At 34.8% G+C, this 25310-nt stretch overlaps 2 protein-coding genes and 1 pseudogene across 6 annotated transcripts; 1 reads left to right on the top strand and 2 right to left on the bottom strand.

Annotated features, from left to right (window-relative positions):
• Positions 1 to 2290: 2290 nt before the first annotated feature.
• LOC133301095 (ABC transporter I family member 1-like) lies at positions 2291 to 4118 on the bottom strand (annotated as a pseudogene).
• On the bottom strand, positions 2794 to 7164 carry LOC133301090 (pentatricopeptide repeat-containing protein At2g33680). The gene is made up of 3 exons (XM_061500695.1): positions 4927 to 7164; positions 4506 to 4596; positions 2794 to 2911 (listed from the first exon to the last, which is right to left on the bottom strand). Exons 1-2 carry the CDS (start codon positions 7070 to 7072, stop codon positions 4547 to 4549), a joined length of 2196 nt encoding a protein of 731 aa, XP_061356679.1. The 5' UTR covers positions 7073 to 7164; the 3' UTR covers positions 2794 to 2911; positions 4506 to 4546.
• A 6440-nt stretch (positions 7165 to 13604) lies between these two features.
• Positions 13605 to 21328, top strand: LOC133301089 (RNA polymerase II C-terminal domain phosphatase-like 4). 5 transcript variants are annotated; one of them, XM_061500691.1, is made up of 11 exons: positions 13605 to 13866; positions 14038 to 14118; positions 15288 to 15378; positions 16233 to 16375; positions 17223 to 17299; positions 17833 to 17948; positions 18454 to 18634; positions 18746 to 19035; positions 20461 to 20646; positions 20736 to 20774; positions 20882 to 21328. In XM_061500691.1, the coding sequence occupies exons 3-11, from the start codon at positions 15376 to 15378 to the stop codon at positions 21170 to 21172; spliced, it is 1326 nt and encodes a 441-aa protein (XP_061356675.1). In that variant the 5' UTR covers positions 13605 to 13866; positions 14038 to 14118; positions 15288 to 15375; the 3' UTR covers positions 21173 to 21328. The 5 variants fall into 5 exon arrangements, with proteins under 5 accessions (XP_061356675.1, XP_061356674.1, XP_061356676.1 ...); XM_061500690.1 differs by having other exon boundaries at positions 13605 to 14118; XM_061500692.1 differs by having other exon boundaries at positions 13605 to 14118; positions 20530 to 20646.
• The last annotated feature ends 3982 nt before the right edge of the window (positions 21329 to 25310 follow it).

The following is a 25310-nucleotide window of genomic DNA, read 5'->3' on the forward strand; positions in this document are numbered from 1 at the left end:
ACTCTATTCTTTCTCTCTACAACTCCATTTTGTTGTGGTGTTCTAGGAGAAAAAAATTATGGCCTATGCTATGCTTATCACAAAACTTTTCAAACTTAGAATTTTCAAATTCTCCACCATGATCACATCTAATATGAACAATCTTCATGCTTTTCTCATTCATGATATGCTTTGCTAACTTCTTAAAAGATTTATATGCATCATGCTTGTGTGATAAGAAAAGTGTCCAAGTAAATCTAGAATAACCCAAGTGCATAGTAATTATCACCAAAACACATTGTCCTTGTGGGACTAAACAAATCCATGTGTAATAACTCTAAAGGTCTAGAGGTAGAAGCAACATTCTTACTTTTAAAAGAAGTTTTAATTTGTTTCCCTTATTGATAAGTATCACACAATCTATCTTTTTCAAACTAGAGTTTAGGCAAACCAATTACTAAATCTTGTTTTAATAATTTGTTTAGATGATTTATTCCAATATGTGCAATATGTCTATGCCATAACCAAGTCTCATCACTTTTACTTATCAAGCATGTAGCAACATTTGTAGAATAAGAATCAATATCAAGCATATACACATTATCAATTCTATGACCTATGAATTTAACTTCACCATCAAGCAAACTAGTAATATGACAAGTCATGGAATCAAATACAATTTTAAATTGCTTATCACAAAGTTGACTAATACTAAGCAAGTTATGCTTCAAACCTTCTACCAAAAGCACATCTTCAATTAAAGTAGTGGAAATGTTACCAATTTTGTCAATTCCTAGTATCTTTCCTTTGTTGTTGTCTCCATATGTAACATGTTCATGTTGTTTCATGATGATTGAAGTGAATCTAGTAATATCTCCTGTCATATGCTTGGAACATCCGTTATCAAGGTACCAGTGCTTTTTGCCTTCAAGCACACTTGTACCTACAAAACAAGTAAGTTTACTTGACTTTTGGTACCCAAAGGCTTTTGGGTCTTTTGGTCAGCTATGGGCAGTAGCCCATCATTTGAAAGCAGTGGGTTTAAAGTGCCTTTTACAACCCAAATTTGTTTGTAACTTTTCACATTTTTCCTATACTTGCATTGATAAGAATTATGACATTTTCTTCCACAATAATTGCATTTAATGAATGGACTCTTAGACATATACCCATGATGTACAATTGAAGTCCTTTTAGCATTTAAATGATGCATGTTAGGCTTAACATAACCTAAACCATAAGTAACATGTGTGAGTCTACCAAGTATAACATTCAAGTTTTCTCTAACACATCTAAATTTTTTTAAATCATTTAATCTTTTTATTTCATCCTTAAACTTTTCACATGTAGTACATGATGTAGATGATGATGATGATGCATCATCCATCCTTCAAGCTCAATGGGCTCTCGTGTGAGGGGGCGTATTAGAGATATATAAAACTATTAATGTAGCCTCATCTAACAACTTAAGCTTTTGGGTTGAATTAATTCTTTATAGTATAAAATTTCGTTAGTGACATAACACATTCTATTATATGGGTTCATGCACAAGACTGAAGTCCTACCTTTCTTGAAGCATCGCACACACTAAGACTTTAATTTATAACAGGCATTTCAAGACATTCAATCACAACTTGATAACCATGCTTGCATTACAACACAAGTGAAATTGCAACTTCATAATTATTAGCCACAAATGCTTTATCACATAACATTCCACTTATTTAATAAAATTGTCCAAGGCTTTAACGGCCTTTGACCAAAACAAAACCGGGCAAAGAACCAAAGAAGTTGGGTTTACCTCTTTCCTTGTTTGCTTGAAACAGCCCCTAAGATTCCTTTCCTTTAGTCCTTACTTTTCCTTCACTTACAACCCCATTTATTTTTCTGCCTTAGGATATAAATGAACCAAATGGCTTATTAAGAGCCTTGGCCCGATCTACGACAAGCCGATTCTCACTTTGTATACTCACTAAAATAGAATAAGCTCGGCCTTTAAAAAAAAACTTAATTAGAAAACAGGCTCCAGACTTACTTTTACAATATCTAAAGTACAAGTCAATCTACATTGTATTATTAAAATAAAATAATTATTTAAATAATTTTAATTAATAAAAATATTATTTTAAACATTTTTCCTAATTCCTGATTGATATTGAAGGCTTGATAGGCTAATAATAAACCTAGGCCATACATTTTGATTTTTAAATAAGCCAGACTAAACTTATAATTTAGCCTACACCAGGATAATAAGCTAGATCTGACTCGAAACATTTTACATAGACATAACTTATTTATACCAAAGCCTAAATCAACACAGTCCATTTACACCCGTAGTATCCCCTACACTTTTTTGTGAATTATAAGATTGCCACTGAACTTTAAAAAATACAACAACAACCCACAGTGAGTGAATGCTGACTGAATTGTCAAAAAGAACAACTGATTCCAGATTTTTTGATGAGAATGTGAATGAAAATAGGTAACTTAACAAATGTCAGACCGGTCAAGCAAATCCCTTGGTGAGAGCCTCAAGACCATGGAATCTTGTATCTCAACGGGTAAATGAGTGGCCACAATCACAATTTCTCCATGTTTCCTATGCTCTAAGTAACTTTACACCTTCATCGTCCAATGCAACCGAAGGCTCATCTAGCAACCATATGCCAGCAATCTAGCAAGTTGCAGTCTTTTCCGCTGGCCCAAAGACAACATCCTTGGCTTTTCCTTGGCCAATCTTACCAGTCCCATTAACTCAAGTGCAGGCATAGCCTTCCCTTGCTTGCCTTCAAGAAATTCAAACCACTGAACATTGTCCACAACTGTAAACCTATCCGTGATGGCATCGTTGAAGGAGAGCCAATTAAGCTGATGCCTATACTGATGGAATATTCCAGATTTTTGAATGTCATGGCCATTCCAAATGATTTCACTAGCAGAAGGATGAGAAAATATATAAAGCTTGCCATGTGAAACAAAAAAAACAGCCAAACTTCAGAGCACCGTCAGTCCAGTAACAGGAGATGGCACTAAATTATAAAACAGAAACAACACCAATATGGAACAATAAATTCAATAATAAACCAATGAAGAATCCAGATAACAGAGTGGTTCCTATTCACAACATAAATACTCGTACAAAAGCATTTACATGTCATATCACAGCTTTTTTAATGCAATCTGAAGAAGGTTAAGCATCAATGGACTACACCTGCTTCTCCCATCCCTCTCCTTTCCCCTTCGAAAAGAGAAGATCAGATCAAGGTATTTCAGAAGCTAAACTTTGCTCCCTGATATGGCCTTTGCATTCGCTACACAGAATTGACACTAAAACACAATGTTTGTTTTATTTAGGCTCTGGTTTAATAAACTCAAGAGGCATAATGACAGAATTAGAGAGTTCAAACAGGCATTCGAGAGGCATATCCCTCCTTGCAACTTCTCCCGACTTCTTTCTTAAAAATCTGCTTACATTCATATTCCTACTTTTATTTATAAACACCAAATTGCTAATACTATTAGTTTCCACCACAAAGCAATTATTGCATAACATCCCTCCAACCTCTCCACGACAGTTATGCCATCAGTTGAGAGGGTTTGAACACCTATAATTCCTCATAAAATATACTCTAGCAATAAGGGGTCTGGGTCTCGGTTGTTTAACACACCCACAGAGCTTTTCAGTTTTTACAAGGACAGTATTGGCTTCCAAAGCAAGCAGGTTATGTGCTTGTCTACAAATCATAAACAAAAATAAAACAAGGAAAGAAGAATGCCAAATTTTAAGTGAAGTAAATGTCCAGCATCAAGGAATATTCAACAGGGCAGAAAATTTGAATTTTCTGGTCAAAATTATTGTGAAAGTATTAGTTCAAAGAATATGTTGAAGCTTCTTAATAGGCAGATATTTAAATAGATTACTATTACTATTAGTTTTTTTTTTGGTACAAACTATTAGTTTATTACTTCTTATAGAGATTGTGACAACTGACTTAGAATTTGGAACGAAAAATGGGAAAGCAAATCACCATGATGAGTGAAGAGAAAGAACAAAAAAAAGGACAAATGCCGGTGGACAAGGTTCCCCGACTTGCAAGAGTAGGGGTGAGGATCAATTGTATGTAGCTTTACCCTTGCATTTTTGCAAATTGGAGGAAGCAATGGTTACATCCTGGAGAAAGCTAATAACCAGGATGAGTGAAGAGAAAGAACAAAAAAAAGGACAAACGCCGGTGGACAAGGCTCCCCGACTTGCAAGGGTAGGGGTGAGGATCAATTGTACGTAGCTTTACCCTTGCATTTTTGCAAATTGCAGGAAGCAATGGTAACATCCACTCTTTAACATAAAGAAACTTATTTCCATACCTAAGAAAAAAACAGTGATCAAATACACTACAGATTATGGTAAAAGAAAACCCAACTGAAAAAGTTAAACTTCTTCAAATAAAATTAACAACGTAAGACCAATATGAAAGGCAACAGTAAAAGATATTTTTCTCTGAATATAACGAACAATATAATCTTACATTTTGCATTTTTGCATGAGTAGATCATCTCCAAAATCATGCTACAAGCCACCACAAATCATAAGTTGTATCTCGTGGCTGCCTTCTTGATCTGAATGAATAAAAGAAAATGAAAATATAAGGAAAATAAGAAATGTAAAGAATTCTAGTGAAAGCTGAGTCTGTCTCAATCTCTCAATTAAAAGTTTAAAACCAATAAATCACAAAGAAAAGGCAAGCAGATGGTGCGAATAAGTTTAAAGAGAAGAAGATGATGGGCCAGATGCACTTTGTATTTATCTCAATACTGTTAGTTACTAAGATGGTTTTTTTAACAGTAGGAATTAAACCATACACCGATCCATACAACAAAAGAAAAATCACTCTATTGATTAACTGAAGAAATTGATAGGTAAGAAATGGGAATACTATCAAATATTACCACTCAAATCATCTCTGATAGTTTCAGGCAATGAATCCGAAAGAGGTTGATATCCTTCATCTTTCATCAATTTGGTTAAAAACATTAACTCCGACCGTATTTCCTCAATTTGAGGATGCATATTGTCTCCAACAACGAATACATGAACCAAACTCTTTAAGTCTATCCAGCTACAACCAGGTTCTTTAGTGACCCCTCGGGCTTTCATCATCCTCCTTACACGCTCCACATCTTCCCACTTTCCTAAGGCTGTATATATACTTGATAACAATACATATGCAGATGATTCCGGTGACCCTAACTCCATTAGTTTCTCTCCAGCATAAGCACCAAGGTCATAGTTACGATAATTCTTACAAGCCCCTAATAATATGCGCCATAAACACAAGCCATGATCAATCGTTGCTGATTCAATGAACTCTTTTGCTTCGATGAGTTTACCAGCACGGCTCAAAATATCAACCATGCAAGCATAATGCTCTACTGTTGGAGCAATGTCAAACTCGTCAAGCATCATATTGAAATAAACCCAGCCTCTGTCCACCAGTCCCATATGACTACAAGCAGAGAGAAGATTCACAAACGTGACATGATCAGGGTTTGTTCCCTCCAAGCACATCTCCTCAAACAGCTTCAAGGCTTCATTACCGCGACCATTTTGAGAAAGTCCAGATATCATTGCATTCCACGAAATTACATCTCTGGTAGGCATCCTCCAAAAGATAAGGTGCCCTTCATCCAAACTTCCACATTTTGCATACATGGCAGAAAGAGCACTTCCAATTGGAACTTCTAAGTTGAAACCATACTTAATAATCCGAGCATGCATTTGCTTTCCCTGGTCTAAAGCAGCTAGGCTGGAACAAGCTTTTAGGACACTCGCCATAGTTAGCTGATTGGGGATAATCCCCACCATCTGCATTTTGCCATACAGATTTAGAGCCCCTTCATAATCCCCATTTTGTACATACCCTGTTATGATAGAAGTCCAAAGAACAACATCAGGTTGTTGTATATACTCGAAACCCTTACGAGCATCCGCTATGTTACCACATTTTGCATACATGTCCACCAAAGCTGACAAAATGTACAACTGCAATTCATACCCCAATTTCAATGAATAACCATGCATTTGTTTCCCTTCCACAATAGCACAAAGGTCACTGCAAGCATTGATCACTCCAACAAGAGTAAATTCACTAGGTAATACTTCAGAGTGATGCATGTTGTAGAACAACTTCAATGCTTTATCAGAATCCCCACTTTGAGCATAACCAGTAACCATGGCCGACCATGTGATAGAATTCTTATTCCAAGACAAGTCAAAAGTTCGAAGCGCATCATCCAAGCTCCCACATTTCACATACATTGTCACAAGAGCATTGCCAACAGAGATAATGGAAAGCAACCCATTTTTTATGGCAAGAGAATGAATCTGCTTACCAGTGTACGCAAACTCATGACTTGTAAAGGCACTAAGAACACTAGTGAATACGAACTCATTCTCACCCTCTTCTTCACGACGCATGAGTCCAAAAAGCTCCAGAGCCTCATTAGCCAGCTCCTGAGAAGCATACCCAGAAATCATGGCAGACCAAGAAACCGCATTTCTCTCGGGCATTTTGTCAAACACCTTGCGAGCTTCCAAAACGAAACCCGTTTTACAATACATATTAAGGAGGGAACTCCCAACAAAAACGTCATCAGAGCACGCCGTTTTGATGGCGAGGGCATGCGCTTGCCGCCCGCTGAAAACGTCCATGAGATTGGAAGAGGCAGCAAACACGCCTGCAAAGGTGTGAGCATTGGGGATGGTGTGGTGGGCACACATGCTGCGAAAGAGGCGCATGACGAAGGAAGAGGCTGAGTGGCACTGTTGTTGCGAGAAAGCATTGATGAGACAGTTCCATGAGACAACGTCCTTGTCAGCGATGTTGTCGAATACGAGGTTGGCGTTGGACAATTGACCACACTTTGCGTAGAGGTTAAGGAGGGTATTGGCAATGTAAACGCAGGAAAAGGAACCATTTTTGAGGATGCGAGCGTGCAGTGCTCGACCTCTGGTGATGTCTTTGTGATGGGTGTAGTCGATGAGGTTTGTCAACACTTGATGATGCTGGGAAGGAACAGGAACAGGAAGAGGCATCCACTTCGTTATAAATCCTAACCTCTAACGTTGTTTGCTACAGAACATCTGGTATCTATAACCTCTAAAAAATTCAAGACTTACGATAATTTTCTATGCAAAATCATGCGTCCCAGCAGAGAGAGAGAGAGAGCCTCAAACAAACGAAGAATTCAAGGGTAAGGGCACGTGTGACGGTAGCTTCATCTTGGGCCTCTTTTGCTTTTTGGGTATTATTGGTATTGGGCTTTGAGGAGTTGGGCTACCCACTGGGCTAATTTTAATTTTAAGGGCTATAAACGTGTATCGTTCTACGACTTTTCGAACCATAATACTCCTCCAAATCATTGGTAAAATTGTCTTTCATTATTTAAACGATACCGATACTTCAACGGTAACTGGTGAAATATATATTATGTATGCAGAGGAATTTTTCACTGCGATATAATAATAAGAAGTCTACTGTTTTGTGGTATCTTGCATACAAGTGTTTACTGTTTTATTGTTGTTGAGTGTACTGAATTTTAGTTAGTGATTGTAAAAGAGATTGACTAATCCTGTGATGTCTTTACTTGTTTCATTCCCTTTAGATCATCATCAATCTTGCTTTAGAAGGGATTTTGTCAACAACATCTATTTGTTTGGCCTCTTCTTCATCAGGAGGCAGAGTTTAGTCACTGTTCTCTTCAAAGTTAGAGTCGAACAAATATATTAAATGGGCATAGAATACCACAATCAAACTCAAAACCTTAAGACATAGGTGCATGGATCCTTCCACCTATATGATGCTCACTTAGTTCATTCTTAACCAATGTCGAATTTTTTCACTCAATCATTAATGCTTTGCTTCCTCAACACTAAGTTGGGTTAAACCTGTGACATTTGCATTAATTACTTTTGTTTTTCACTTATGTGTAGGTTGGTGATGTTCATACTCCATGGTAGTACTTACCCTTTCTTCTTTGTAGATGAATGAAATTCAACCTACCACTTAACCTGAACTTATCTTCTAAACTTGGTTATTTCTTTGTTATCATTTCACAGAATGACAGGTTTTAGATCCTGTACGTGGATTACGATGCCTATAGTCCTATACTTCGTATCCCAGTAAAGAATTTTGGCTCCCAAAGCAACTGGTGGATTTACTGTTAAGAAATTTGTCATATGAGTCTGTGTAGCAGAGTTTGTGGTATTGACGAAATTATGGAAGTGCATGGATTCTCTCATTTTAGATAGAGAATGTGTGTGAACAAGCCAAAAGCCTTAATTAAACGAATCTTTGTCTTAGCTTTTGCAAGCTTAACTTTTACTTCAACTTTATTTTTTAATGCTGATTGTGTAAAAAAAGTGATTTTTATTTTAGTGATTTATGTTTGAAAAGTTTTATTCAAAAAGTGATTTAGTAAATATCATGTTGATTGGATAATGGATATGTTAATTAAAATTATTTAGAAATGTGTAATTATCTGTAAAGATATGTAAATATGGTTAAAATAATATTGTAACGTTAGATTTAGAAATATATTCATTAATGCACGTGCAACCGAATTTTTGTTATCGCAAAAGCACACAAAAAAAATGTCGTTTTTGCAGTTTAAAAAAACTTCGACATCATGGTTTTGATGCAAACTTTTGGGTTGAGTGAGCACCATTGGGAAGCGGCCAGGGGAGTCCAATTAAAGGAGTAAAATTCATGTATCAATTGCGCTTAAGCAAAAAATCCACAACAACAACAGAATCTAACACCATAATCAAATTCAAAATAATAAGACATTAAGTGTATGGATCTTTTCACGTATATAGTACTCAAACACTGTGCAGATCGTTTCTCTCTCTCCCCCATCCATCCGCCTCGCGTCTGTCTAAAGTACGGGATGGATCAGGGATGTAGATATTTAAATTCCTCCTAAAAATAATATATGAAGATCAAACCGAAATCCTTTCCTTTTTACGTCTAAACAAGATTAAGTGGCCTTTCCAAACCCGTTGATAATATAGGAAGAGTACTTGTATTGGTGGATGGCCGGATTACCCAAACACTGATAAAACTTTTTTGAATAATTGATTTTGTCATTAACAAATTGTCAATACCAAAATAATCATTATCAAATAGTAAAGAGGAACAGTTACTAAAATGTCACTGTTCACCAAAATTTTTACTCAAATACCACACGAACAGTGTTATTTTCTAATATGCCATGTGGGCAAGTTCGCTAGACACTGTAGCGAACTCAGTTTGCTAATGTGTCACATTTTTCGTGGACACCAAGTTCGCTACCTAGGGTACCGAACTTGGTTGCAATACATAAAAATTATGTATTCCAACCAAGTTCGCTATCCCAAGTAGTAAACTTGATACTTGGTGTCTACTAGAAACGTGACACGTTAGCAAATTGAGTTCGCTATAGTGCCCAACAAACTTGTCCACGTGGCATTTAGGTAAAAAACTTGATGAACAGTGACATTTTTATCAGAGTTCCTATAAAAGATGGCGCTGAAATGCTTAAGAAACAGCACAGACATATGTGATGAGTTGAACCCTTTTTTTCAGATTTTTTTTTATATTTTATTTTAAATATCAAAACAGTTAATAACTCAAATTGGACAACGCAAGCGAGGTTTCACTTGCTATTTCCAACTTTTAATTGCAATTTTTTTAATTGGACTCATTAATTATCTATTTAATTTTTCAATTATAATATCTTATACTATAATTAGTTAATTTAATTTAAATCTTAAATTTCACATTTAAGATTGTAAAGAATAATTTTAACCCAAGATCCTAAGCTTGTAAGTGATACGATTTCAATGATTTTGTATTACATCTCGCAAGAGTCATTTGGACTTTCAATGTGGATATTGCCCAGATCTATTTATAGTGCTGACTCTTTTTTTTGTTGGTAAACTACTCAGTACTAATTTAATTTCACAAGAAAATAAGAAGCAGCGAGAATTAAACTTTAATGTTCTGATACCATATAAACAGTTCATTTAACTCCACAATTTAAGCTTGTAAGTAATAGAATTTCAATGATTTTATATTATATCTCTCTAGCAAAAGGTTAAAACAAAAATCTAATGAGTAATGTGAATAAAAAATCGAGTATCAAATTCACTCGAAAACTGTAACTCGTTGGTACCATGTCATTTAGTTTTAATTTTAGCCATTTGACATGTGCTTTGCACGGACATCTACATGTTAATATTTATAGAAAGATAACCTTAAGGGAATCATCAAATTTATACCAATTTAAAAATAATAAGTATTACTTTTAATCTTAACTTTAATTTTACTTGCATATGTGCCGTTAAATGCAAATGTAATAAGGATTAAGATTGAAAATATAATTTTTAAATATATAAAACACTCCTATATACCCCTTAATGTATTGAATACTTATTATATCAATCTCTATAGAGACATAAGTAAAGTGCTGTGTGGTTAATTATCATTAATGATTTATTATCAGTAATTCATGTAATATATATGAACAATGCATTATCGGCAGTCGGCCTTTCAAAATAATAAAAAATGAAAGCATGCCAAGTTGAAATCACCCTTCGACATTTCAGCAGGGCGTGTATACAGGGCTCTGCAAAAAAATTGATTCACTTGTCCTGTTCTTGATTTGACCTTGACTTGACTCATAAATATCTATTTTTTTGAACTGGTTTAAATACTGACTCATTTTTATTTGGGTCAGTTTTAGACCTGACTTGTTTAAATAATGACTCATTGATTCAAAACTTGACCATATCCATTATGTGAAAAAAAAATCACAATTACGTTAAGAGAAAAGTTTTAACGTAAAATAATTACGTCAAAATTTTTTACGGAAAAAAATTTCCATAAAAAAATTTTGCAAAAATTTTTGACGAAAAATATTTTCATCAAAATTTGTGACTAAAAACATTTCTGTAAAAAAATTTGACGGAATTTTTTTTTACGGAATCTAAATTTCTTTAAATTATTTTACAAAAAAACAATCAAAAATTTCGACGATACACATTTCCATCGAAATTTTTTAACGGAAAAAAATGTCATCAAAATTCTATACAGAATTCAAATTTCGGCAAAAGTTTTCGGCTGAAATATTTTCTTTAAACTTTTTGACAAAAAAAAATTTTCGTCGAAATTTTTAGCAAAAAATATTTCAATAAAAAATTTTGACGAAAAAAATATTCTATCAAAATTCTTTAGAGAATCTAAATTTCGTCGAAAGTTTCGAATGAAACATTTCCTTCAAAACAATTTCCGTCGAAATTTTCGTCAGAACACATTCCCATTGAAATTTTGAACGAAAAACATTCCTTCAAATTTTTTGACAGAATTCTTTTTTTGTTTAAAACATTTGATGGAGAAAATCATTTTCGTCAAAACTTTTGACGAAAACTAAATTTCGTCGAAAATTTCGATAGAAAATTTATTTTTGTAAAAATTTTCATTAGAGAAAAAATTCCGTCGCTATTCGACAAAAAGTATTCCGGCGAAAAAATAATTTTGTGACGAAATTTTCGTCGTTTGCAACGTAGAAATTTCATCGAAAATAAGATCTTTTTTAGTATTGTTAAAATTAGTGATTTGTCATCTTAAGATGGGAAGAGCGTTCTCTCATAATTTACTTTTCATTAATTTTCACTAATTTTGCTTCACATGTGCAGGGGCTTAAAATTACATTCTTTTATTTATTCAACAAATATCAAATTTATTATAAAATTTATATATTTTAAAACAAATAAATAATTAAATTACATGAGATTAAAAAATAAATCAATAACTATAAAAAAAATCAAATTAAAAACACGTTTTGAAACCAAGTCAGGTCAGATTTGAGCCACTTCAGAAGTCAAGTTAGATTGCTCGATACGGATGTCGGGAGAAAATCACCTAATAAGCTAGTTTGTAAGGTACCGGAACCTAAAGTTTATATAAATTCCAAATTAAAACCTTATACTTCTGGTGTGGGACTTAAGTCCGTATATTGCAATCTACTAATAGAAGATGAATGAAACAAACAAAATTCACACGAGTCATATCAGCAGAGTTGTATGTTCCAAATGGCAATTGCTCATTCAAGTTCTAAATTGATAAAAAAAGAAAAAAAATCATTGAACGAAAAAGTAAATTTAAAACAACACAATAAATATAACAAAAATACTCTTTCATTTTCCTTTCTTGCCTATATTGTATGAGCTTGTTTTTTCTACGGTTAAGTGGATAATTTATTTACATTGAGTCCAAAATAACGTCGTTTTGATGTGTAAATTAAGGTATTTTTATAATTATAATTTGTTGTAGGATTATAATAGTCTTTTTCATTATAATTTTTTAATTTTTCAATATAAAATGATGTTTTGAGAGCGTATATTGTAGATGATGTGAAGCAGTATTCTTAGGAAAATAACTAGTCTGAAGTAGTGAAAGATAAGGCGTAAATCAATTAGAAAGAAAGCGTTCTACATTGAAAATGTAATGAAAGAGTTCACTAAGTCACAACTTCAATTTCAGCTCTCTTGTTATCAGTGATGCATTCATCATTGACAAGTCGCAGGTCTGGATAATTTCTATGGTTCAAAGAATGCAACTAAAGAGCAACCGTGGAAGCAATCTGAGAATATACATACTGCATTTTAAAGTTCTCAGTTTGGGGTACCCTAAATAAAATGTGAGGGTCATGTTATATGACACATTTTATGTCATGCCATAGACATAAAAAAGTATAGATTCCGTTGAAAAAAATAAAAATAAAAAAAATTATAAAAATATGGGTTCTATATTTTTATATCTATGACATGACACTCACATTTTTCATACTTAAAATACTTGATTTTTTAAACTTGGATCGTGTAAAAGGGCAAAAGTGTGAGCCCAATGGGTAGCCAAACTCTTCAAAGCCCAATATCAAATTAATACCCAAAAGGCAAAAGAGGCCCAAGATGAAGCTCCCGGTACCCGTGCCCTTACTCTTGAATTCCTTTGTTGGTTTCGTTGAGGCTCTCTCTGGGACGCATGATTTTGCATAGAAAATTATCGTAAGGCTTGAACTTGTTGAAGCCTTCATCCATCTTTGTTCTCCATCACTCGCAGAACACAAGTAAAAGTGTACGTTTTTTTATGTTTATTTAATCTTTTTTTTTCAAAGAAAAAAAGCCTTAGCAACCAATTCTATTCTTAGTAGGGATTCGGGATTTGCGTTTCTCATTTAACATGTCACAATAAATTTTCCTACTCACACAACATTTTATGGAGTCCACACTTTTTGAAGAAAAAAGAAAGAAAAGAAATTACGACACGCAAAACAAATCTCTATAATATTACACAATCACTTTTCCTACAACGTAACTCTTATAAAACCCTTCATTTATTCATGTAGTTAATTTTATACTATTATCTCTAGACCTGTCAAAAAGCCCACAGCCCTACGGTTAGCCCATTTTACCCTATGAAAGCCCCATCAATTATTCAGCCTTTTTTGTGAAGGGCCAACTTAGCCTTAACCCATAAGACCCCTCCATTTATTGGGTTAGGTGCTAGCTGGACCATGGATCAAAAGAATTCAACTCATTTTCCATCAGACTGCATAATTTTCTCGGGAAAATAGCTATTCTCTCTTCTGTCAAACCCTAATTTGGTTGTGTTCTTGTAGATTCACCATCATCCTTCCGTGTGATACTTAGATAGGCTATCTAATACCCATTCCACCCAAATTCAACAAATCCTCTTCAAATTTGTGTCAGCGACGAGATGCACCATCGCTTCTCTTCTCAGAACCTCGACTTCGCACCCTAGCAGAGATGGGTCCGATAATAGGGATGTGAGGGTTCAAATTAATCATATGATATTTTCATTTTTTTGCTGCAGTGTTGCTTCTTGCATTCTTAGGGCTTGTTTATACCTCTATCAGATTAAACTTGTATTTTCATTTTCCTTCATTTTGTTAAAAAAAAAAATGAAGTTCTGAACTGCTTTTCGTTTTGTTCAACAGATTCTGGTGGAGCGTAAATCATCTGTGAGAGTTTTGACGCTAAACAGGCCTAAGCAATTGAATGCCCTCTCTTTTTATATGGTGTGTACTATATAACTCTCTTTTATGATATTTGACACTGCATTATTTATCTTTTCTGTTCAATGCATCACTTTACCTGTTTAATTAATTATTTTTTTCTGAAGCTCTGAGTTGAGGTTTCATTTTTAATTTGTTTTTCTTTGTTTTTTGATTGATTTTTAATTCTATCTTAGCTTTTGAACTCTATAGTTTGAAATCCATGTACTTTGCTTCTTAATGCATTATTATTAAAACTATTTGAGGGATCATTGCTTGTGTTATGCGCGTTCACACCATTATGATGATTCTTCTATTCGGGTGTGCGTTCACACCATTACATATTTTTTTGGTGTAGGGTAGTTGGTCCTAGTAAAGAGGTTCTTATATAAACGATAGGGATGGTAGTAATAATATAACTGGTTGTTAGTGGATGCCACTAAGGTATAGTTAGGTATAAAATTAGAGGGGGGATGAATGTGCTTCAAGAAGACCCTTAAATGGATTGAAAAGAAAAAAGGAAAAAAGAGAGTTGAAATGGCAGTGTGTGAATTTAAAATGAGAATGTGCGGTGGATTGGGACGGTGGGGAATATGTTTTGGGTTTGAGTTGCATGGCCATCCAATGAACTCTTCTTTTTCTCTTTGGTGGGAATGTTCATTTTTGTTGAATTCAAAGATTGTTCACCCAACTCCGAAACCAGTTTGTAACGGATGGTTTCAGAATTCTCAACCATCAAATGAGTAGATGATTGATTGAAGTAAAGAATGTTCTGTGTGACAGAGAGGAACTCAGGAATAATTTGAGTAGCTTAGACCGTAGCCAAATTCATGCACCTTTGGACCTGTGTTAAATCTGTATGTTTGCATGCTACTCAGTGATTTATCTTGTTTTCATATTCCCTTTAATTACTTTTTTGTACACCTTGGAAATTATTCTTCTTAGATCATCTCTTTTGTTCATTCTTGCTGCATTTTTTCCCCCCGTCTTTTTTGCATAATGCAGAAACTCCTATTCTATTCAGTGGCTGTGATCTTTTCTGTTATTTCTATTTCAGTCAAACCTTTTAGAACTTCAGGCAATTGTTTGATATCCATGTAATGTTTTGCAAAGCTGCTGGAATTAATTTTTCTTTAGAACTTACTAGCCTATATACATTTTTCTAATGCGTTGTTGAATCTGATTTGAATCAGGTTGGCATAAATGTCCCAATCTCCGTTTCATTGCCCTTTTCTTCGTTTATTACCTCCAGACCTTCTTTTGTTGGTGATTTGAATTCTGATGGTAAAAAACTTTTGAAACCTTGCTTTCTGCAATTTATGACCTGATTGAACCATATTGTTGCAATATGATAATAGAATTTTATATTATCATATAGTTATGATGTAATAAATATAATTGAGATATCTTACAATAAGCAAATATAGGTATTCCGAAGATATAGTCATTTAATTTCTTTGTTACAATGTTGACATCTTATTGTAATCTGCTGCCCAAGATGGATCACACAAGTCATTTTATATAATATTAGTTTCATCTACAGTACTATAAAATCTGCTTTCATTAGTGTTCCAATAATCTATGAGAATATGCTCTCACTTTTTTTTATGAGAAAATGTTGCTCATTATGGTTGTAAATACATCCTGTAAACTGGTCATTGTTTCTTGTCCAACCTCTGTAAATACAATCTGGAACACTACTAGGACATATGAGTTTATAATATATTTGGGTATGTTAATCAGTGATATTTATGTTTAACTTTGTGGAAACCTTGGAATGTATTACAACAAAGAATATATTAAATATGGATTTTTTTTTACACAAAAAAATACATATTAAATGTTATAAAAAAAAAAAAAAAAAAAAAATACATATTAAATTTTTGGAAGGCCCATGGGCTAGCCCTAACCCATAGGGCTTTTGGCCCATATGGGCCTATATCATTGTGGGCTTTTTGGCCCTACGGGCTTTTTTACCCTAACCCACACAGGCTAGGGCTAAATGGGCCGGGCTGGCCCATTTTGACAGCTCAAGCTGTTATCTCTTTTTTATGTTCCAGTTGGTTGTGGTTTGTGTAATAATCTTCATTTCTGGATTTTGCTTCCTAATTTGGTTTCATTGGATTGCAATGATACAGATGAGTGTTGTGACAGATTCTCCAGTACATTCATCCAGCAGTGATGACTTCATTGCATTTCTTGATGCTGCACTAGATGCAAATTCACCCGACGCATCTTCAGATAAAGAAGATGGAAACCAAGATGAGTTTGAGAGTGTCAGGTTCTCTTCATTGCCTGTTTCATATTATTATATACGATTTGGAATGAGTTAAGTTGTTGCCAGTTTCGTTTTCACAAATTTATTCAAGTTTAGTTGGTATGACATGTTCATATATCTAGTTTTGATTCCTTAGAGGACTAAACATTTATTAGATGCAGAGTACTGTGGTGCTCAAATAAATGATTTTAGTGAAATTTTGGTTTTTGATAGAGTGCAATAGGGTTCGATTGATCCATGTAGCTGACCCATCTAGTAGGGCAAGGCTGTTGTTGTTGTAGGGTAGTGTGGTTGTTCAGACTTTAATTATAGTTGAGTAAGTTGCTTGATAACTACTTTCAAAGTGTTTTAAATTGATTTTCTATTATCATGATCATGATAAAATTTGACAGGTTATATTATATTTTAGGAGTGATTACTTGTTTCTGAAAAATCATAGATGATCATACTGCCAGGTTTTAATTACGTTTATGGCATTCTTTTAGTATAGCTAAAGGCACACTGAAATGGTGGTCTGGGTATGGGATCCTTACTGCCTCCTCCTTTCCCTGTCAACTATGTTATAGAATGAATATCACTACTAGTTATGCCTTGTCGTCTTAATTACTCACTTACAGTGTTCTTTATCTTTGTTTTGTTTTCAAAATCTTCACTGTTGTATGAAAACTTATTTTTACTGACCTGTGGAATTTGGATGCTATTTGCATAAACCTGAAAGAAAAAGTTGGGTTTTGGGGTTCATTTTTTTGGTGTCTATTTGTGTTGCAAATGTCATTCTGAGAGATAATCATGAAATGCTATGGTTTTTTCCTTGTCTCATGTTTTTGGTCAAATTTATGAATTAAAGCAGAATTAAAAGACGTAAATTTGAAAGCGTTGAGGAAACTGAGGGGTCTACTTCAGAAGGAACCAAGGAACGGAATTTAGGTAATTTTGATTTTTTTGGTTGTGTATTTTCATTATCTTTACTGCAAACCAGAATGATTCCCACCACATGTGCAGCTCGGTGTAGTTTTCAAGAATTTATTCATACACAGCTTCCCTTTTAGAGCAAGAAGACCAATTTATAGCAAAAGATGTGATGACATTTCTTAGTTTTATCTGCCTGCTATTTCACTGGTTCAACATAAGCTTATTAGACATGCAATGCTATCTGTAACTTGCTTTACTCAAACCAATTTTTTTTTTATCCCATTTCACCAAGAAGCAGTATTGATTGTTTATTTACTGACAATGTCAGTTCTAATCGAGTAATGGCTTATACACAGTCAGATCGTGTACAATCCACACTGCCTTTATTGTGGGCCACTGGATAACTACTAGACCTTAAACTTATTTGTAATGGTTCAGATTCTGCACAATCTTCTTACATGTTTGTGCAACTATTATTACGGTTCTTATACAACTTTATCATTTTGTCTTGAAAGTATTTTAACTTTCTCTTTTTATTGTTATTGCAGAGGCATCCGTGGAGGTAGATGTATGTACACATCCTGGCTCATTTGGACATATGTGTATACGTTGTGGGCAAAAGTTGGATGGGGATTCTGGTGTGACATTTGGGTACATACATAAGGTACGCAATATTTCAGATTGTTATCTTGTGTGTTTACAAATTTATCTTTGGATAGTTATTGCTGCTGCATGTTACAGTTTTCACATAACTATTAGATCTACTTGAAATAAGTTGAAGCTTGGTAAAAAGTTATTCTCTGGTTTAATGGCTGTTATTGATCACAACCAAAAAGTGTGGTGGTTAGCCAGTAGCACCACTCATTTGGGATATATTTCTTTTTTGGAATTAATTGTCCCTATAAGAAGTAAAATATGTTGTGCTGGGGCATTCATAACAAGTATACAGCTGCATGGTTTATATGCTCCACCATAGTTTGATGATGTTAGGATTCTCTTGGTTTTATATGCATTATAACATATCCTCTAATCTTTAATGTAGAAATTTTATATTCATTTTCATGATTTGGTTAGCACAATGGTTGGGCTGGTACAAATAACCTGGTCAATCTAAGTAATTTATTCAAATAATAGTTTATTAAATATGATGGAAAATTTTGTATTTGCAGGGACTGAGACTCCAGGATGAGGAAATTTCTAGATTGCGCGATACAGACATGAAGAATTTGTTATTGCGGAAAAAGCTTAACTTGGTTCTTGACCTAGATCACACACTGCTAAATTCTACTCACCTTGTTCATTTGAGCTCAGAAGAGTTGCATTTACATACTCAGACAGATTCTCTAGGAGGTAAATGCCAACCAGTGTGCTTTTGCTAATTGGCATCATTATTTTGAATGAGCAGTTTTTCCTAACACAAAAGTGTTTTCACCCTGTATTTACTGTTTAATGAAACAATAGATGTCTCCAAAGGTAGCCTCTTCAAATTGGAGCATATGCACATGATGACCAAGTTGAGGCCCTTTGTCCGCACATTTCTAAAAGAAGCAAATGAGATGTTTGAAATGTACATATACACCATGGGTGATCGGCCCTATGCGTTAGAGATGGCTAAGCTTCTTGATCCTCAAGGAGAATACTTCAATGCAAAGGTGATTTCTCGAGATGATGGGACTCAAAAGCATCAGAAGGGTCTTGATGTTGTGTTGGGGCAAGATAGTGCTGTCCTAATTCTTGATGATACAGAACACGTGAGTGCATTGCTAGTTTCTGATTGTAATGCTGAATTACTTAATTGGAATGTTTGTTTGATGATAGTTATTTTATGTGGAATACAGTCTTATAATATTTTTCTTCCGACCTATGTGTGAACAACAAAACAGTGATTTGGCATATATGCCATAAAGTCTATTTTTTTTTTCCCTATAATTATTTTAGTTATAGTTCCTTCATGACTGAAAGGTCATGGGTTTGAATCTCGTAAACAGCCTCTTTGCAATTATGCAAGGGTAAGGCTGCGTACAAGGATTTCCTCCACCTCACACTCGCTAGTCGAGTTTAATGGAGATTGGTTTTTTTTTTTTTTATAATTATTTTAGTTATAATGGAAGAAAAATATTATCTTTCAATTGCTAAGTGGCATTGTACGCCATTCAGTCTTTCATTCTTCCATTAAAAGCAATCTGTTGGGATTACAACTTTGGTCAGACTACTTCTAACTGAAAATGTTACAATTTGGGTCAAATAAATGAATTACGATTGTAAAATATGAATAAAAAAAGTTATAACTCCATAATGTATTATGTTGGTAATTAGGCATAAGAAGTAAGAAATTTGTTTTCTTGCATTTGCATTTGGTGTTTACCGAAATTAAGAGTGCTTGAATGGCTAGGTACGGATTCTAAAGGTCTTTTGGAAACCATTTTGCGAAGTGTTCTACATCAAATTTTCTTAGAGCGTTTCAAACATTTTGCTTGTTTATACTTTTGAAAAAAAAAAAAATTAGTTTCTTCTAAGTTTAGTTGTGTTCAAATAAGTTTTACTTTGCAATGTTGCTTTCTCTGTATTATAACACAGATTAGGAAATTTGACTCTCGACTCATTTCCAGTCACTGGTGCTATTGGACTTATTTATTTTGGGAAATAAAATATTTTTGTTTCTATTTATACTTTGATGCATACATATTCGCAGGTTAGATATCAAACAATATGAATGGGTTTTGAATTCCATTCTGGTTGAGTTTTTTATTCTTACTTCATATGAGTATATGTCTGAGTGGTTGTGTCTGAAGATGTTGTAGCGTGGCTCCTCCCAATAGGCTTTGAAGACAGTTAATGTGGCAATTTTGACTAAGCGTGATTTTTCCACTTATAAAGCTTAAACTACTACTTCTGTCTTGGCTTCTTATCTTTCTTTTGTGAGGATTTCCGTGTAGGGGTTTACATGATTATTGGTTAACATTTTAATTTTTTTAATTTTTTTAATTTTTTTTTTAGAAATTGAATCGAATTATCCCTGTAAAGTACACTCTATATAGGAAGCTCAAGAGTTTGAAATGTGCTAAGATCTATCCATTTAATGTTTCAGATGGCATTCTTTTTGATTTGGTAATTTATGAACTAAAATCATCTCCTTTTAATGGGATGTATGAAAATGTTGCTACTAAATGTTGTAGGCATGGATGAAGCATAAAGATAATCTGATACTGATGGAAAGATACCATTTTTTTGCTTCAAGTTGTCAGCAGTTTGGTTTCAATTGCAAATCTCTTGCTGAATTGAAGAGCGATGAAGATGAAACTGATGGAGCGCTCTCAAAAATTCTCAAAGTGCTCAAGCAAGTCCATTGCACATTCTTTGATGTACGTCTCTTATCATTATGACATCCTGATTAAAAAGTTGATTATTTCTGATATAATTCTAAAATTATGTGGTGGGGAAACTTTTGTAGAAACTTCAAGATGATCTTGTTGTTCGAGATGTGAGGCAGGTAGTTATGCTGTTCATATTTGGTTGTCTTCTAGCTCTAGCTTTATGTTCATATATTGTTTGTCTTCTATTAATGTGGTTCTTACAATTAAATCATTTTTTGTCCAGGTTTTATCATCACTTCGAAGTGAAGTCTTAAATGGATGTGTGATCGTTTTCAGCCGTATATTTCATGGTGCGTTACCAGCTCTCCGGAAGATGGCAGAGCAAATGGGAGCCACTTGTTTGACAGAACTTGAACCCTCTGTGACACATGTAGTTGCTACTGATGCTGGAACTGAGAAGTCACGGTGGGCGGTGAAAGAAAACAAGTTTTTAGTTCATCCTCGATGGATAGAAGCTGCAAATTATTTTTGGCAAAAGCAGCCTGAGGAGAACTTCTTTCTAAAAAAAAAATAGTGACTTTTCTCTTAGTATCAAACACCGTGCTTTGTTCATATTTTGTTTAGATGTTAGTGATCCAAGGTCTTGAATGGTTATTTTATGCCTGTCTAACAAACTTCTGATTGTGAACAGTCATCTCACCATTTGAGTAGTAATTAAAACTGTGTTTAACTCGTTAGCTTTTGGACTATTTCCTTCCTGGCATGCGTACAAAAGAATTCTTAAAACTATGGTCAAAGCATGCTTACCTTTCTAGCCAATAGTTATCAGAAAAATATTTTTCCTTTGCAAGACATAAAACGTGGATAGAAGGGATAAGCACAAGCACTAAGATAAACTTTTCTCTGTACATGTGCGGTGTGCCTGAACAAAATCTTAACATACACATTGGAGATTATCATAATGCAGCTTTGACCAGTCTTTATAGAGCAATCTTTAACCAGAATCATACAGAAAATAGAAGGTAAACATGCACAAAGTTTAATTGGAATATTACATACCATTATGTCATTCTTTTTAAATTATATACCAATTTATTCCTATTTAACCAAAGTTTGATCAAACTCTAATACTTGCTAAGTCATTTATTCTATTAAATAACTTATTTACTAACTGTGGTTTAAACTTTAATCAAACAGAGCAGTTTGATATATAGTTTAAGAAGAGGAGTAAGTTGGTATATAGATTGAAAAAAAGGATAAAATGATAATTTTTAATTAAAATGGGGACAAGATGATCATTAAGCCCGTGGATGATACATAAACATAAGGAAATATAATCATCATGTTACATGACACAAGTTATATCATGTTGTAGAGACAAAGTTGGTGGGGTTCACTGTTTAATTTGTTTTTTATTTAAACAGTGAATTCCACCAACTTTGTCTCTACAACATGATGTAACTTATGTCATGTAACATGACCAAATACAATCCCATAAACATATTCTTGTTGAGAAGCCAGCTTTGAGAGCTCTATATGATATTTTAAATTCACAGCATGGTGGGTTGTGTGAGTTCTATAACCCGCAGTTAGCCATTGAAATGTAGGTTAAAAATGTTCGTGTAACGTTGACAATATGAACATATCCTTGTCGAGATGCGAGCACCGTGTGTGCCACCATATTCCCATATTGACTAGCTGCGTATAATTTAATCTATAGGAGAAGCAATCTATTCTATTTATCCATTACAATCCCACGTCAACACTAAATAGCAAGGGTGAAAGTGGGTCGGGCCGGCCTAGCCCAGTGGCGGACCCAGGATATTTTTTTTTATGTCTGCACAATTTTTTTATTTTTTATTTTAAAGATCATAATCATGATTCAATTTTTGCTTTCACTTCAAAAGTAAAGCTTTGGTGAATCAACCAAAGTTTTAAGGAAATAATAGATAATGAAAATTTTAAAAAAAATAAACACAAAAAAAAGACATTTGTAAAATATAGTATAATTATAAGAGTTAATCGATCAAAAACTAACCTTTGTCGATGTCTATTTGATCCAAAGTTAGCCACTTTTGTTTCACAAAAAAACGTAAAAAATCTCGTGAAATTCTCCTCCACTTGATGAAGATTGAATTTCAGGAATGTTGATGTTTATTAAGATTTGGAGCTAATAAAATTTATAAAAAAAAAAAGAGAGACAACAATGAGCTAGGGTTTAAACTTTAAGCTTTTAATTATAGGGGTTGGTTGGGTTGGACATATTTTTACCTTTTTCCTTTAATCTTCCTATTTCTTTTTTTCTCTTTTTTTTTTACTTGACTTGAAGCACCCATCTAATGTGAAATTTTTTTTCTCCCAACTTTGTGTCTGCAAGTGCAGACACTTGCACTAAGGTGCGTCCGCCATTGGCCTAGCCTATATCAGGTCGGGCTTGACCTATTATATATGCTCAAATAGAACAGGCCCGGACTTTTAAAGAAGCTTATTTAGAAAGTAGGTAATAGACTTTTTTTTACATACCGTGCCTATAAACCTACAGCCGACCTTTTTATATTATTTATTTTAAATAAAATAATATTATTCATGTACCAAATGATGATAGATCAGTTGGTGCATGTGAGCTAAGTAGGTGGTGGAAGGAGTTAGGTTCGTTCCCTCACCAATACTATCTTTGAGAGTGGCATAAGATCTGCACCAATCTCTACAGTACCATCAGAATCAACATTTAGTGCTAGAGGAAGAGTTATTGATGCTAATCATTTTAGCTTGGTTAAAGATACCATTAAAGCTTTAATATATGGCGGGTGGCTACGTAATAGGTATGACTTGAAGAAAAAACAAAACGTATAAATTTAATCAATTGAAATCATTTTATAATTTAATTATATTCGATTAAATTTTAATAGAAATATGACTTTATTTTTTATGTAGGAGAAACCAACGTCTCAGCATGTGAGATTGCCTTTATGAATATATTAAAATATTTTTTGCTTCTTAATCTTATTTTTTTTGTTTTTATTCTTTATTCTTGTTTTTTGTTTTCTACATTTAGAAATTGTTTGTCAACTTATGTAATCTTGGAATTGTATTTGTAGGGGAGAGAAGATAAAGAGAAGTTTTTGGCTATTACAAGCATCATGATGTGTTTGTTGGATTCATGTAATTATTTTAATTTACATAATATAGATTTGTTTGTTGGATCTGACGAAATATATGTTATTTAGTTTGAGCATTTTGCTTTTGAAAGTGACTTAAATGCAGATTGTGATGAGTTTTGTTGTGATTCATGGTTCTCTTTGGATGTTCAAATTGTGATTTTTGTTTTAGCAACATAATTTGAGTATTTTGTGAAGTTGATTCAGGGTTCTGCTTGGAAGTTAAAAATTAACAGGCTAATGAGCCAAGCCAGGCCATTTGTTTTTATAAACAGGCCAATTCAGGCTAACAGTTAGACTCGTACTAGGCTCAGGTTAGGCCAAATTGAAAATTTTTGGCTTAGGTTTGGACTTTTCGGGGCAAAGCTCGGCTCAGCCTAGCTCACTTTCACCCCTACTGAATAGGTTGCAAGCGTTCCCATCTAACCGAGAAACCTTTTGTTCCGGATGGCCCAAACATTGGTACAGCCCAGCTGGCCAGGCCCAATCCTCAGCCCCAACGTGGAGTCTCGCGCCCTCCAACCTTGCAGCAAGTCCAAGGGATACACCGAAATGCCCTACCTCGGGACGCTAACCACCAAAGGCGCCAACCACAGGCACCATAAAGGGAAAACTACCCTATGCCCAGTGCTGACATCGCCAGGCGCAGAAGTCGCAGCGCTGCCCAAAAGGCAGCGCCAAACACGCCCAACACTGCTATCATGGGAGTACATCCCAAGGAGGGTTGACCCCTCCTTACCAACCCACACCATATTCCCTATAAATAGCCCCCATGGGCACAACTTAAAGGTATCTTATGTATCGTGATATTGCCCATTTACTTTGAGTCCTATTGCTTACTGCACTTACTTATTGTCTTGCTATTGCTTGGCATAATACCTCTTAGCCTGGTCTGTACCTAAGCTAAGGGTATTTCCCATACAGTGACTCATCCCTAAAGGGAACATAGTGGGCTTATAGATCCCTACGGTACATTGGCGCCGTCTGTGGGAAACTATAAACTTCTATTCCCATTCTCTTACCCAAAGGCCCATCTGACGGGTCATTTCCTCTAGCTACCAAGCAAACGCCAAACACATTTTGCAACTGGACATGGTGGTCACCAGAAGAACGGAACACGCCAGGGCCACGACGCCAGAAGGACACGTACAGACAGTACAACCAAGCTCCCCGCCATCCATGCATTCAGCCCCAGCTGAGCAGGCCGCTGGAGAGGCCCTACCTCATGTACTACAATCCATTGGTCCACAGTTGCCAACGACTGGTGCTAGGGTCGCCCTGCAGCATCATCAAGTACCCATGCACGAGATGCAGGGGAAAAATGTAGTTCCAAACCAACCACCGCCCCCCGGAGTTCATTTTGGAATGCCATTTCCAGCAGCTGTTCCACGAACTGCCCATCTCACCCATCCTCCACTACCAGCCCAAAGTCAACCACTGCTAGTATACAACGACCGTCGTGTGCCCATGATCGCCCCATACCCACCTAGGCCATACACACATAACATGGCTATCCCTTTTCAACTACCTCACCAAGCTGGTTTCCCTTTCCAC

Source organism: Gastrolobium bilobum, unplaced genomic scaffold (assembly GCF_033153095.1).
Source record: "Gastrolobium bilobum isolate Gb01-03AN ecotype WA unplaced genomic scaffold, APGP_CSIRO_Gbil_v1 utg3781, whole genome shotgun sequence".
NCBI lineage: Eukaryota > Viridiplantae > Streptophyta > Magnoliopsida > Fabales > Fabaceae > Gastrolobium > Gastrolobium bilobum.